The sequence below is a fragment of the Anas platyrhynchos genome, chromosome 3, assembly GCF_047663525.1.
Source record: "Anas platyrhynchos isolate ZD024472 breed Pekin duck chromosome 3, IASCAAS_PekinDuck_T2T, whole genome shotgun sequence".
Lineage (NCBI taxonomy): Eukaryota > Metazoa > Chordata > Aves > Anseriformes > Anatidae > Anas > Anas platyrhynchos.
In genome coordinates, this window is record NC_092589.1 from 63914947 (window position 1) to 63929309 (window position 14363).

A 14363-nucleotide genomic window follows, 5' to 3' on the forward strand; every position below is an offset into this window, starting at 1 on the left:
AAATACTGCATGCAAATTTTCCAATTTCCTGATAAATATGGATACATTCATTTGATCTAGAATGCTGTAGAGTAAGACAGTGGTTCATTTTTTGGAGGGTTGCAGGAAATGGGTATTATCCTGTCTTTGAGGAGAATCTCTAGGATTTCCCCTAGATCCCTCAGCAGTGGAAACTGAAAGAGAGAGATTTCTCTGGGGTCAATTCAGAGCAACAGACTAATTTATGTTCTGTGAAGTGTCCCAAAGAAGATACTTCTCTTTGCTGCCTTCAGAGCAAGCGTAGGAAAATTAGCCTGTCAAGACTCAAGTTATCCTTTGTGCTGCTGCATGTTATCCACTGCTACTGATTGTCAACTTCTTTGTCAGCACTCATACATTTCATCTCGTCTTTAGTCATTACCATAGTAAACATTTTGGCACCAAGCAGAACCATACAATGATGTGCATTAGTCCTCAAACAGTATCCTATAATTACTGTGGAAGAGAAAGCAAATAGTTTATAATTATATGGACAATTAGCAGCCTGAAGAGTTTTCAGATGACATCCCTCATATTTAATCAAATAAAGCTTGAGTTCATGATGAGCAGAGAAAGGGGTTAGTCTTAATTTATATCTTTTCCCTTCAATTTAAGTTACAGAAACTGCAAAGTTCAGACAATTTGTTTTGTAACAGAGCTACTTTGAAGAAATGGGGGGTGCATCTAACAAGCATCATCAGTGGATGGCATTGTACAGCCATTGTGTCTTGTACTTTCATGGGTCAAGCTACTGTACTTGCTATAGCACTGATGAAAAGAACTTCTTTTGTTCTTTAGAGCTTATTGTAATTAATGGATAATTGTTTTCTGTCACAGCAGTCCATAATGTTTTGTGTAATGCAGTCATCCACTTCCAAAATAATTCTTTCTCCCAAAGAATTTGCAGTTTTACCTCTAACTAGACATCAAAGCGAGGGAGAAAGACTTTGTGAAGGCATTATTTACAATATTTTTTTTTTAAATGATACAAAATCAATTGAGACAGAAAATTCTATTGACAAAGGACAAAGCAAAGCAAAGCAGGTTATAGAGAACACAGGAGGGCATCTGGGGAATAGAACAGACAGGAGTTGGACAAGGAGGCTTCAGTGTGATGGGGCATAAAGAGTAAAGCCTAGTATTCAGCATGCTTGGATAAGCCTGTTCAATTAATCTACCACATTTTGTAACATGCTGGATGTCACATCTTCTTTCTAGTTTCTTTTTAACAAAGCAAGACAGAACAGCATTGTACATAGTGCACTAATCCACTGAATGTTTGTACATGCCCACAAACACTGCTTGGAACAAGGGTGAGTTCAGGCCATAAATAATACTGACTACTACAGTAGTGCTGTTTCTAATCACTTCCTCAATGATGAAGGGGTAATGAGCATTTCTTATGATAGCTGAGAAAGAGTAAAGGAAACTAAGTGAAATGCAGTTATAACAACATGATCTTAGAAGGTGTGCAATGGCTTTCCAGCTATAAGAAAGACTTGATTACTTGGGACTGTGCACCTTCACTGTTTTACCATTTTATCCAGGCAACATTGTACATCCACTAGCACATGGCATCTCAGAACAGTTACAGGCTGCTGTGCTGTTGCTGTTATATATATATATATTTTTGAAAACGGCCCTTTTCTACACATTTCCAAAGAGTGATTTACTACACCACAGCACCATTTCTGATGCACAGATTAGATTAATCAAATTTATTTGCCAAGCATCAGAAGGTTAAAAATATCAATTCAGACAAATGCAGGTCTTTGGAGAAACAGGCTGGTAACCTATGAAAGCACATATACACTGCTGTGCAGAATAGTAAGCACTGGCAGGAACTGACATCTGAAAATTTTTGGATAAGGAGTCACATTTTTTGCCTCAGTGGAAGAATTTGAGTGGATTGCTAATGACACTGGCGCATTCATTTTGTTGAATTGTACTGTACTGCATGTTCTGTAGCACCTCCAAATTATTTGTTACCCTTTAGCTCTTTCTATCCTCACAGAGTGTGCTCTGCCATCATGAAACTCTCCAGCTTCTGGTTTGATGGTGATTCTGTGTGGATCCCGTGTTCCAGTGGAGATATGTACTTCCAGTCGACCTCTGTTCAGGAACACTGCATAGTATGCCTGCAACATATACATTGTTACATGAAGGTAAGGTACATTTGGAAAGAAAAAAATTCACTTATTTTTACATTAGTATATATGTTTTATTTTCTTACACTGGCTTTTATATTGTTCACTGATAGTGTAGTTGAAGTTCTACTGCTTTTGCCACATTCAGGCTCAATAGTATTTTTATAATGAAGAATAAAGTGAAATAAATTGAATAAGGTGAAATAAAGTCATGCTGGAAAGACTCAACAAAAAACTTGACTCTGTGCATACCTATTTGCAGGGAAGCAAAGAGACTTCTAACCTAAAATTCTTCTGATTTTTGCTGTTCCTGGTCTTAAACCTATCAAGCCCTGAATAACTTTGGTCTCAGTGTGAGTTCTGCATTTGGAGGGCTGGCAAATTATGCTTGTAGTTACTCTAGCAACCAATATCATGTTGTAGCAGATACCAAGATCTAACCTACAGTTACTATAGCAATGAGTGTTATGCTCACTCATGTGACCTGAAGAGCTACGTAATGACAAAGGTGCCCCTACCCTGAAGTCAATGCGATATGGGCGAGCCATTATAATGCATTGTTCCTGGAGTGTGTTGGTTCAGGTCACCAAGGGCTTTGTCCCAAAACAGGTGTGAAGGAGAACAACAAAATATCATTTCCCAAAAGAAAGCAGCAAATATTTTTTTTTTGCTTATCTTTGTTGCAGTATGTCTACCTATTAAGTTTTTAATTATTCAAGACTCGAATAATTGCTAACTCTGCAGGTATTTTCTCTGAATAAATTGTGTCTATCCTCTTCTTCAGAAAGGGAGAGGAAGAGAGGTTGGAGCACTCTTAAATCATAAATCCCACAACAAGGAGCTTATCTTGCATTGCTCTTAGTTTTTTTTTTTTTTTTTTTTTTTTTTCTTTTCTTTCCATTGTCTCAAGTGGCCCTCATTTGAGTCTATGTGAACAGGAATGAGGTGTTTAGTGGGGACTGTTAGCGTTAGGTCAGAGGTTGGACTCGGTGATCTTGAAGTCTCTTCCAACCTAGAAATTCTGTGTGATTCTGTTTCCAGGCACAAAGAGTGCAGAAGTAGTCCTCCGAATGAGGACTAACATTCTCAAATATTTAAGTATTCTCAAGTATTTAAGTATTCTCAAGTATTTAAGTTTGATTAAAAAAAAAAAAAAAAAAAAAGGAACAACTTGAAACATCCATAACATAGAAAAACAATACGTTGTTTAGCAGCAAGCAATGAATGTTCAAATATGATTCCTTAAGAGAAAACAGTTGCTTCAATAACATAATAAAATAATAAAAAAAACCCAAACACACACACAATTCTGAGCCCTTATTATGTTTTCTATCAGGTAAAGGATAATATTAGAATAAGTTATCCCCAGTCACTGAATTTTAACTTAAGAATAAACATGACAGTGCCTTGGAACAAAACTGAGTGGAAAATAAAATTGGTAAAGTCATGGGTTTCCTTATCTTTTGCTAGGTTTTTCATACCTGCCCAGTCTGTCTGCGCTTTCTCCTCGGAGGGGGAGCTTTCCTCCCTGTGTACCTGCGTTTTCTCCTTGGGGGGACAACTGTGCCACTTGTACCAAACAAGATGATCCCAGACTCATTCTTTGTGCTGAAGGAGAGATTGATTTCTATGCCCAAGTCAAAGGAGACAGGCTGCAGTTCCACAAAGCCAGGTTTGGGGAAGCTAACTGTATAAATGTTCTGCAGAAAGGAGATGACAGGAAAGTGTATGAGTAGGATTAAAAGTAGAGAATGAACACACAAAAAGCTTTATTAATTAAGATAATAAACTATGTAAATATAACTAACATGAGAGATGGAAAGTAATAATGAACATTATTTTTATAAAATAAAGTAAAAAGCATTATTTTAAATAACAAATAATTATGTAAAATATTTTATATAAAATTAAATAATATAAAATATTTTATGTAAAATTATATAAAATATTATTTTATATAAATAATAAACATTATTTGTATAAAATTATTATAAATTTACTTTTCAAAGTGTACAAACATGTGTTTACCTGTTTATATCTGGTGCATTAGGATATTTCTGGAATTCTTGGTTACAGGAATACAAAGTTCCAGTCCAATTTCACAATATACTTCCCTATTAAAACTATCTGCTCAGAGTGTTTTTTTTTTTAATATGAATGTTTTTCATCAAGTTACTACAGTGAGACTTTGCTTTTAAACAGTACAACTGTTAGCAACACAAACTAGATTCTATTATTTTTCAAACTTGCCTAGAAAATACTTTCTATTAATGAGTCATTACTGCCTCATTATTATTGCTTCACTAAGCACCATTGCTTTCTTGATGACTCAGGATCACAAATGAAGCACTCCTTGCTCATGGCCCAACTCTTTGGACATTTGTAGCCATAGGCACAGTTTAAAGAGTAGAGTATTTCATCAAAACAAAAATTTGTGCATATTCATGATGAGTTTGTGTAATTTCTGCCAGTTCTTGCACTCTTTCATCAGAAGAAGACCGCTCTATAGAAAAAATGATTTTTCTAAAATAACTAACCATTTTGTTCAGTACAGTAAAACTTTTTTCAGATACAGAGATAAGAGACTATGACAGATAAAATCATTGTTGAGGTTTAACTTTCTCTGAAATCCCAGGGCATTTACATAGCTTATTATATCCAGCCTTTTTTTTTTTTTTTTAATGCTTTTACTTCACTTATTTTTAATTATCCTACATATCTTGTTTTAGTCAAGAGTTGGACTTGATGATCCTTAAGGGTCCCTTCCAACTCAGGATATTCTATGATTCTATGATTTCATTCACCAAGAAAATTTTTAATCCAAATAGATTTCAAACTCAGAAACCTCAAGAGTAAAAAAAAAATAATCCCAAAAAACAAAGTTCTTTCTAAGATTCACAGCAACAGAAGAAAATGAATATGACAATCCTCTCCCATTCAGGAAAGAATCTACAATCAATGGAATTAAATACAAACTTCTAATTTTTTTTTATTTTTTTTTTTCTGAACTCAAATTACTAAGATTTAAAAGAATTTGAGCAATCTGGTTTAGCTTTATCACAAACCTAGGAGATTAAAAATGGCCATCTCATGACATATCAATCTAGTCTACACCTTATCTGGGAGTCCTTTTTTTTTTTTTTTTTTTTTTTTTTTTTTTTTTTTTTTCTGATGAAGGTATAAGTGATGAATACAGCAAAAGTGGTCACTTGTCTTTAGTTTGTCCTGGCCAAGTTCCAGTTACTGTTCAAAGGAAATTAGCAGTGTTTTGGAGAAAATATTTGGAGATCATAAAATAAATAGCAAATAATTTAGATTTACTGTACTGTTATCTGATATGCAGCTCGAGAACATATATATACTTGCAAAATTATCTTAAACAGCATATGTTTCCAGGGAAGTAATAAAAAGTATTAATCAGGAGACAATTGTCACCTGAATTTTTTTTTTTTTTTTTTTTTTTACATAAGACTCTTTGTTTCCATAGAAAATTACTATATTCTTTCCAAAATGTTGAGTCAGGATTCTACTTTTATATGAACCAGAAGTCTGTTAATTAGAAGCAGCAACAGTTGAAAATAATTGGACTTGAGCAGTATTCAAAGTTAAAATAATAACACCAATATTGTACATTCTGAATGATCAGTAAGAAATGTCCCTACAACTTCAATGGTATCTTGAAGCAATAAGTGTAGAACACTATTGTAGAACACTACAATACAATACACTACAGTACAACACTACCCTACCCTAAATGTGACTTTGTCTCAGTTACCCTGAGGCTCTCCATGGCTTTCAAAGTCATTCATTCTGTAGAGAGTTATTTTGTAAGAAGCATCTTCTAAAAACACCTTTAAATCCTTGAATTTTACGTGCATCATTTTGTTAAATGTTTTTGCAATGCTGTCAGTGCTTAATTTAATCCTCGTTAATGTCAATAACTCCTATTTCAGTCAGTTGAAAAAAAGCTATACTCCTGATAAACATTGTAGAAAATCCTATTTTTTTGAGCTAGTTATATCACAACTATCTAGGGATACTGTCCAAGAAGTCAGGATCTGGAAAACTGATCTACTTTCTGATCAGACTAATTAATCTTTCTTTCTCTTAAATAATTCTGATGTTCAGGTTAGATCTCTGTATTTTTTCTGAATACACATTATACATTAAAAACGTTCTGCCATAAACCAGAAAACATTTACGCCCATTAAGACCAAAATATATTAAAGTCAGACTAACCTCAAGTGTGCATCCTTTAGTTAAACCAACAAAATCAGGACTACTCAAAATATTATATGGCGTCCTTGAAATTTCAATCTCTTTGAGGCAACCTGTATATTTCTTTAAGTTCACTTCAGGCCTAAAAAAATTCAAAAGTACAATTTAGTTTCAAAACCAGACTTTAGCAAGTGCACAGGCAGCTAAATGCAAACACATGCACTTTGAGATGCACAGATGCTTGATTTTTATTTTTAAATGCATACATAAACACAAATGAATACATCTTGCCTTCTGCCACCCATCAGTACATAATGCACTCGTCACTCAACAAAGATGTAAGAGGAGATTCATCTCCTTTTGGCAATAGACCTCTTTTCTGTATTTTTTTTTTTTTTTGTAAAGGAGTGTTGTCACGTTTGGTGACAATGAGCTTAGAAATAAGTATTTGTTCTTTAAGCAAAGAAGAAAGGTGCAAGCTGGAAAATCATAACAACAAGGAAAAACCTTGACTGGAAGACAGATGTTTCATTCATCTTTATGCATGCTAGATCTTAATGAAAAAGGAACTTTTGCAGTATATAAATACTTATGAAGTATTTGCCAAAGATTGAAAAAAAAAAAAAATCACTTGATATTTTCAGTGCTTTGGGAATCCTTTATGGTCACATGGACTAACATTTGATTTCTTTATATTTTGTATTTCCAGTATATTTCCTGATGAAAAACAGCTGCATGTTTATTTTAAACATAGTAATACACTTGACTTTCTCAGGCAGTTAAAGAAAACAAAACACATGCGTTTGTTATAGAGCCCAACTACCCATTCAAGACGTGAAATACTACAGCAGAATTGCAAAGTACCAGGTTTTGACTTATCAGCTGGAAGCCTGAAGAAATGAGAAACCCCCTGAAAGTTACACTAAAGATACTTGAATGTAAAAATATAATTTGCATATTCCAGGCCTGGCAACACCGGAGATAGATCATAATTGCTGGCAAAATCTGAACCAGGTTTGCAAGAAGAAAAGCCTTATAAAGGCAATTCAGAAAAAAATGTTGCCATTCATACCATGGAAACTAAATCTCAAAAGAAAAGCACTAGTTAATTCACTCACAATATTACAGTCACCCATGAGTGTTGGCAGTTTAGTAGAATAACCGAATAACGTGACCAGCTCAAAGAAAGAAAAATGAATTTGGAAAATATATAAGGAGTTAAAAACATGGGGGAATAAAACAAAAAAAAACAAACAAAAACACACCAAAAACCCACCACTCAACTCACTGCAAGGAAAGAAAAGCTTTTTAAGATTGTTAATTACAAAATAAAACCATTTTGCTTAGATACTGTTTAGCTGCATATTTTGGTACCAAAAGCCATTCTTTGCATTATAGCCATCCTAGCAAGCGCAATGTATTCTCTGGCAAATTTGCATCCTGTACATAACTTAAAGTAACCGTCTCATCTGGCTTTCTAAAATAATCCTTATTCTGTTTTATTTACAATCATGTAGTTGCAATTATCTTTCATTTTTGATTTTCCTAGCTCTTCCCCAGCTCTTTTAGAGACTCATTTACCAGCAGCAGAACTCTTTTGCCATGTCCCTGTCAACAGTGCTCATACACTCCTGTCATTGTCATCCATAACCCCTTCAAATTCATGTGCCCTCTTGTCCTTTCCAGTTACAGACTGCCCTCATGCTCTCTGGTTAGAGGCAGTTGCTGCTATCTTACAGTTCCTAACTGTAAACATTTAACACTTGCTTGATGTTTTCTTAATGAACTTTCCAAGTTCATTCAGATCTTAGAAACTTATTGGGCTTTTTTTTTTTTTTTTTTTTCTTTCTTTTCCAAAATAGGATCAATTTCAAGTGATCATGAGAAAAGAGTGGAGCATGGGAAGAAATAATCTAGTTGTCTTTAGTTGTCTTTAAAAGAGTGGGTCTCTTGGATCATGGTGGGGAAGTTACATTTTTCTAATTCAACCTGTGAATTAAGTTGCAAAACAGAGTCAGGTTCAGTAGTTCATATCAGAAATCTCAAAGCAAAATAGGAAGCAAATAGCTGCAAACTGAAAACACTGTAACAAAATAAGTGACATCCCTAGCCTTCCCCCAGTTCTTAAACTCAGAAGTAGTAAATTTCACGAAAGTCTGCACCTATCTTTCATACCCATCTCAGGAATTAATTCACAGCCTCATTGCTCCTTGCTTGACCCTGGACTACGCTGCTCTTACAGACTAGAGATCTTAACCAAACTTGGAACTACAGCTTGTTGTAGCTTTGCTTGCGATGCATTCCAGTGTAATAAACAAACACAGCTGAATTAAGCAGCTGTGTGAGGAAAATAAAAGTTGATTGTGTAGGTGTGGGCACAGCATGTAACTTGACAGCGTTAAGCACTTGGAAGCAGCTTTGCTTGTTGCAGCAGGAGCAACTCACTGAATTAACAGCCTTAGCATAACAGCTGGTATAAATACTACCCACACGCTGCTTCTGCATTGCCGCTTGTGCTTTCAAGCTGCACTTACTAGACACATGCAAGTCATGCAAGTAATCTGATTATTTTTACCTTGCTTTCATACTAGGATGAGAGAGAAAGAAAAAAATAATCAAAATTACATTAATTATAGCAAATGATACTTATTAACAAGGTTCAAAATGTTTCACTGTGAAGCAGATATACAAACAACACACAATGGATGGTGACTTTCTATACACACTACTAGGCTACCATAATTAATCAGATTACTCGGTAAACAGATACTTTAAAATGTAGTACATCTGAAAGCTTTTATAATTTGTTGCTGTACTTGGTTGTGAGTAAAAAGCAAATCACGTAAGAGAATTTTGCAGAACTGACACAACCTGGTAATTACAAAATCAAGGACCTCAGCATCTATTGTTTGCAGTAGCTCAGCTTTGCTTTAATCCCCTTTTCACTATTTTTGACTCTAATTTACCTTGAGATTCATCTTGCACCAATGATTATAGGCAAAAACGGTTGCCAGAGGTCCAAGTAGCTGCTGTACACTGGTTTTCTGAGCGACCACAAAGGATTTGTTGAAATATAATTGCTCTAGATATTTTATAATATGCTGGTGTGATTTCACTATTACACAACATAGTGCTAAATTTCAAGAGTAACATAGCTTAGATCTTTTTATTGCTGGATGATTTGACACCAGAGGTCAGTTATTAACCTAATAAATTAACAAATGTGTCCATTCCTTTAGTTACTGAACAGCCTGTGGACTAATCACACCAGTTCCTTGCACACAAGACAACTTTAAGACTGTCATTATGCCATGTAGCTAAAACTGACATAGATTAATGGTCTTGTTTCTGTGTTGCTCATCTGTCCATTGTAGTACAGAATTCTCTTGTTCTTGTCATTGCAAAACTGCTGAATATTCATTTAAGCCTTAAGTAAGCTTTTTGGTCTATTTAAAACCATATAATACACACACTAAATTAAAGAGTCTGTTATCCAGTTACTGTATTATATTAAAATTTAAGTTTATCAATAATCATATGCAATGCTTTAAAAATATATATCAGGAACTTTAATGAAGTAAGAAATTCATGGTCAGGTTTCTGAAGTGAAAAGGTTGACATATTTCATTCTACTTATATATATCAAGGGGAATTCAATTTGTCTAGGAATTTACACCTACAAATAATTTTAAGTGATTTCTAAACACAGTATTTTTTGGTGTATCAAAACTACAGTGACCCAGATTATGAAGACATGCATGTACATTTAACAGTAATCCCACAAGGAGTAATTTGTAGTTCGGTTTTTCTACTCATGCATGTTCTACTCATGCATCACAAGTAAAACATTTGTGATTAATTTTGTGGAGGTACGGAGGTATTTCTGTATGATTAGACCCATACATTCTATTCATCATTTAAGAAAATAGTCTTAAAAAGAGAAAGCCAGCTATGTCATGGCTCTGAACACCATCAGAAAGCTGCAGCACCATTGCAACAGTTTACATCATATTTGTATAACATGAACTGTGACCAACATTGAAATGTACAAGTGAAGTTTTGGTCTGGTGTGGTAATGGTACATTGTGAATCCACCATTCACTTACTGCAAATGAGTTCAATAAATGGATACAGACAATAGGATAACACTTTATTTACCTTCATTTACCTTCCTTTCCCCCCAAAAAAATGGTTTGGGCCATGTTACCTTAGGTTTCTAAGAGTTGGCAATCCACCAAAATATATTTTCTCATGTCCTTTTAAGTTGAGCCCAGAGTGGCTGCCTGTAGAAGTTGTTGCTATATTCTCTTCCTCATTGGTGTCTATGTCCACAATTGATATGTTAGCTGGAAGAGATTTGAGATTAGTTTCAAAATTCAGACACAAACAATGACGTCAATGTAAGAAACCAAAGAGAAAATATTTGGAAGATTCCCAGATGAAGGGAGAGGAAAGAAGGTTTTTTGTTTGTTTGTTTGTTTGTTTCAGTTAAAACACTGGGTTTCGAAATTGTCAGTAATGGACAAGGGGAGACCCACACTTTTCTGAAAATATATATCAATTCTGTATGCTTTTATATATTCTCCAAACCAGTTTCAATTTGATATGTTCTCTGTGTCAATGTAATTTGGAGCTAACATTTCAGGACAAACTCAAGACAGAAGAGATCATTTTACATTTAATTTGTGATTTCAGTCCAAAGGTTGACACTTGAGTAGTTTTTTTTTTTTTTTTTTTTTTTTTTTTGAGTAAAAGTTAGTTAAAGATTATCATGATGTGCCTAAGAGATTGACAATCAGTCACTCTAAACAATTTTCAGCCCAAAGCATTCAATTGCTGTCATGTCTAATCTCAGTCTGGATTCACTGATGAACTATATAAAAACATCCTATTTAAATACTTGTTCCATCCATGTTTTCAATGTATGGATTAATACAGAATTTAAGGTTCACTGAGAGAGACATGACATGCTGAAAAGTGCTGTGTAGTCCCCAAGGAAGAAGGGAACATTATTCCTCAGAGATGCAAAAAAAGAGTTCTTTCCGTTATTCTTTACCCCTGTCCGTCCCTATTCTTTGCCAACTTTGCCCCTCCTTCCTTCCTAGCTTCCTTCCTTGCTTCCTTCTTTTTTTTTTTTTTTCTTTTTTTCCCCAGACAGTTAAATGCACAAAATTACTTCTAATATACAAGTGAGTCCTTTGTAGAAGCAGCTGACTAAATAAACATCCTTTAAAGAGAGAAGGAATGTAAAAAACCTGAAACTATTTGTTTTTCAGGAGTGAAAGAGAATTGACTGGAGGATAGACTTCTTTGCTGTGCCTTACCGTAAATAGACTAAGAATAATTTTCTATACCTGTATCTTCTATACAAACACATAATATGTTTGAATGGTATGAATGAATTACAATTATGTGACATTGTATTTTATCTTAATATGTTTTGAGTTATGTATGGGCCAAGATAACTGAATATAAATAAGGTGCAGCAAATCTAGAGGTGAGAACTTAGAGTTGTTCTGACTAGTTGCCCAGCTCTCAAGTCCACTTCATCTAAATGACAAGAGTGAGTCTGTATTTGAGATGTGAAGGTCAGGTGGAGAGCTGGCACTGAAGAGGTCAGAGGAGGAAAAGCATATTTAAGGGGCTCTTGGTGATTCAGAAGGCACAGAGAGTTTAGCACATAAAGACACAGTGTGCCACAGAAGTCTGTTGGAAATGGCTGCTGTGCTCATCTGCTGAGATACTATACTATCAGTATTTAATGCATTGCTTTTAAAAGAGTTTTGGGGTATGCTGAGTATGAAAGGACTGTACAGCAAAAAAGCTATTGCTATCCTAACAAAAATCATGCAGGTTTGTTTTATTATTTTGTACAACATCAGGGAACTGATGGAAAAGCTTCTTTATTTCCCCACTTTGGAGCTTTTTAGAATGCAATTTACACAGCTGTAAAGCAGAATTATGCATGAAAAATAAACATAACCTGTTTCAAAAGAATATCATTAAAGGCCTGTTTGACACTGTAATCACTCAGATGCAGCCCGACACACCTGTAATCTAAGTAAAAGTTGCTAAACCACTAGAATTTCATAATTTCACAGATTTTGTACATTGTTTTCCCCATAATTAGATGATTCTGTATGAGATAGGTAACTGGGAAGCTCATGGTGTTAATAACACAGGAACTCACCTTGCTTCTGAATTCTTGACAGGGTGAAAGATTTCCATCTGCCATCATTATGATTTTGGTTGCTGATAACAGAAGCTGTACCTGAACCCAGATCATAGCTGACTTTTATACGCCCATCACTGAGTTCTACACTCATGAAATCCTTCTGTTAATGAAAGGGATTAGATATGTAAATTATGATTCTTGTTCATTTTGGTAAGAGGCATATAACATTAAATAAACACTTTCTTTTCTGAGTGAAAACAGATGACTTTTTGCAAGTTTTTTAAAAAATCCACTTAAGTGTTTACTGCCTAGGACTGAAGTGTATGAAAGTCTGCTGCAAGTTCTATATTCCCCTGAGGACTGCTGTTCATAACTACTGGCCCATATGAAAAGAATAAGGAAAGGAGGATAAGAAAAGGACAGTGTTCCCAGTCAGGCTTACAAATCGGTCTAGATCAGAGATACTGAAACTGAGTTACTCCCAATTCACACGAGAATCCAGCTGGATGTTTTTATAACTTCTCCTATTATCCACACACATTTGATAATACATATGAATTAAAATCCTGAGTTATCCTGAGAAACATTATAACTAATGTTTCTAGTCTCTCTTTTAGCAGTAAAAGGAACAGTTTGTAAATCTCATTAAAAACACCATCACCATCACATCCTGTTTGTTGCACCATTCAGTTCCCCTTTAATACCACTCACATTAAAAACAAACTTTTTCCACAGATTAGTAGGACTTCCATCTAAGACTTCTCTCTTTCCATATTCTCCTTCTCCCTGCTTCCTCTTATGATATTTTAAACTATAAAAGTATAACCATAATTGGCAATATCTGTACAGGTAAACATTTGGGATAAATGTATTAATCATTAATAATTTCAGAAAAGCTGGAATCTAACAACTGGATGTGCTCACAAGTCTGTTAACCCTAGGCAGCCAGCTTGCACACGGTAACATTGTCTGTCGCCATTTGGATATCAAACAGCATCATACCAGGACAGTGCTAGATTCAATTTCTGTGTTTTCATATGATGAATATGATATGCTGAAGCCATTGTAAAGATGATATGATATGAATATGATATGATGAAGACATTGTAAAGATGGCATGAAATCTGTAAGGAGTGTGGGGGTTAATTGGTTGTTCTTACCAAGTCCTCAGTAGCAAGATACATTATCAGGGCATTGGACGAGAAGGTCCTGAATTTGAACATGACTGTGGAAATATTAGGGTTCCAGCGAATCGGGCGGCTCACCACTGCATAGCTGTCACCATCAAACTGGACTGTCCCTTCACCATCTGCCACCTGTGGGCTGAAAAGGGGCAATTTCAACCAGTTTCCTTTTCCATGTGAGGTTAAGAGAGAAAAAAAAAAAAACAGTGTGGAGGAGAGAGGGGGAGGGAAGTGGGAAGGAGCAGGGGGGCAAGAAGATGTCTTTTGGGAGTCTTCCTGAACTCGGTTTGATTTTACATCAAAACCACATTCTGGTAAGTGGGGCTGTAAGGTCAGCTCAGCTCACTAACTGTCCAACAAGAAAGCACTTTTGGGCCTGTTGTACATCTCTTGTGCTCTATAACAAGTCATTTTGCAATTCTCAGTATAAATAAGCATTTATGTCTTGTTTTTGCTACTGCTACTGTCTTTACAACTTCTGGAGGCTCCAGAGTGAAAACCCTGGAAATTGTGATTCTTTGTTTACACACAGGCTACAAACACCGCAAGAGGAAAAGCATCAGTCCCTCCACAGATTTTTGGCATTCCTGCCATTAAAGAGCAGAAAAATTGAGGCTCTGA

The 14363-nt window shown here is 35.1% G+C and overlaps 1 protein-coding gene across 9 annotated transcripts in view; it reads right to left on the reverse strand.

The window, feature by feature from the left end:
• LAMA2 (laminin subunit alpha 2) overlaps positions 1-14363 on the reverse strand; it is a 401748-nt gene that overhangs the window by 20277 nt on the left and 367108 nt on the right. For 6 of the 9 annotated variants that reach the window (XM_072036025.1, XM_072036022.1, XM_072036020.1 and 3 more), the window contains 7 exons: positions 13719-13881; positions 12574-12718; positions 10591-10729; positions 8959-8970; positions 6405-6525; positions 3647-3865; positions 2008-2156 (listed from right to left, as the gene is read on the reverse strand). In XM_072036025.1, coding sequence (XP_071892126.1) covers positions 2008-2156; positions 3647-3865; positions 6405-6525; positions 8959-8970; positions 10591-10729; positions 12574-12718; positions 13719-13881 — 948 coding nt within the window. The remainder of the gene's footprint in view (positions 1-2007; positions 2157-3646; positions 3866-6404; positions 6526-8958; positions 8971-10590; positions 10730-12573; positions 12719-13718; positions 13882-14363) is intronic. The other 3 variants (XM_072036019.1, XM_072036026.1, XM_072036021.1) reach the window with 1 other exon arrangement.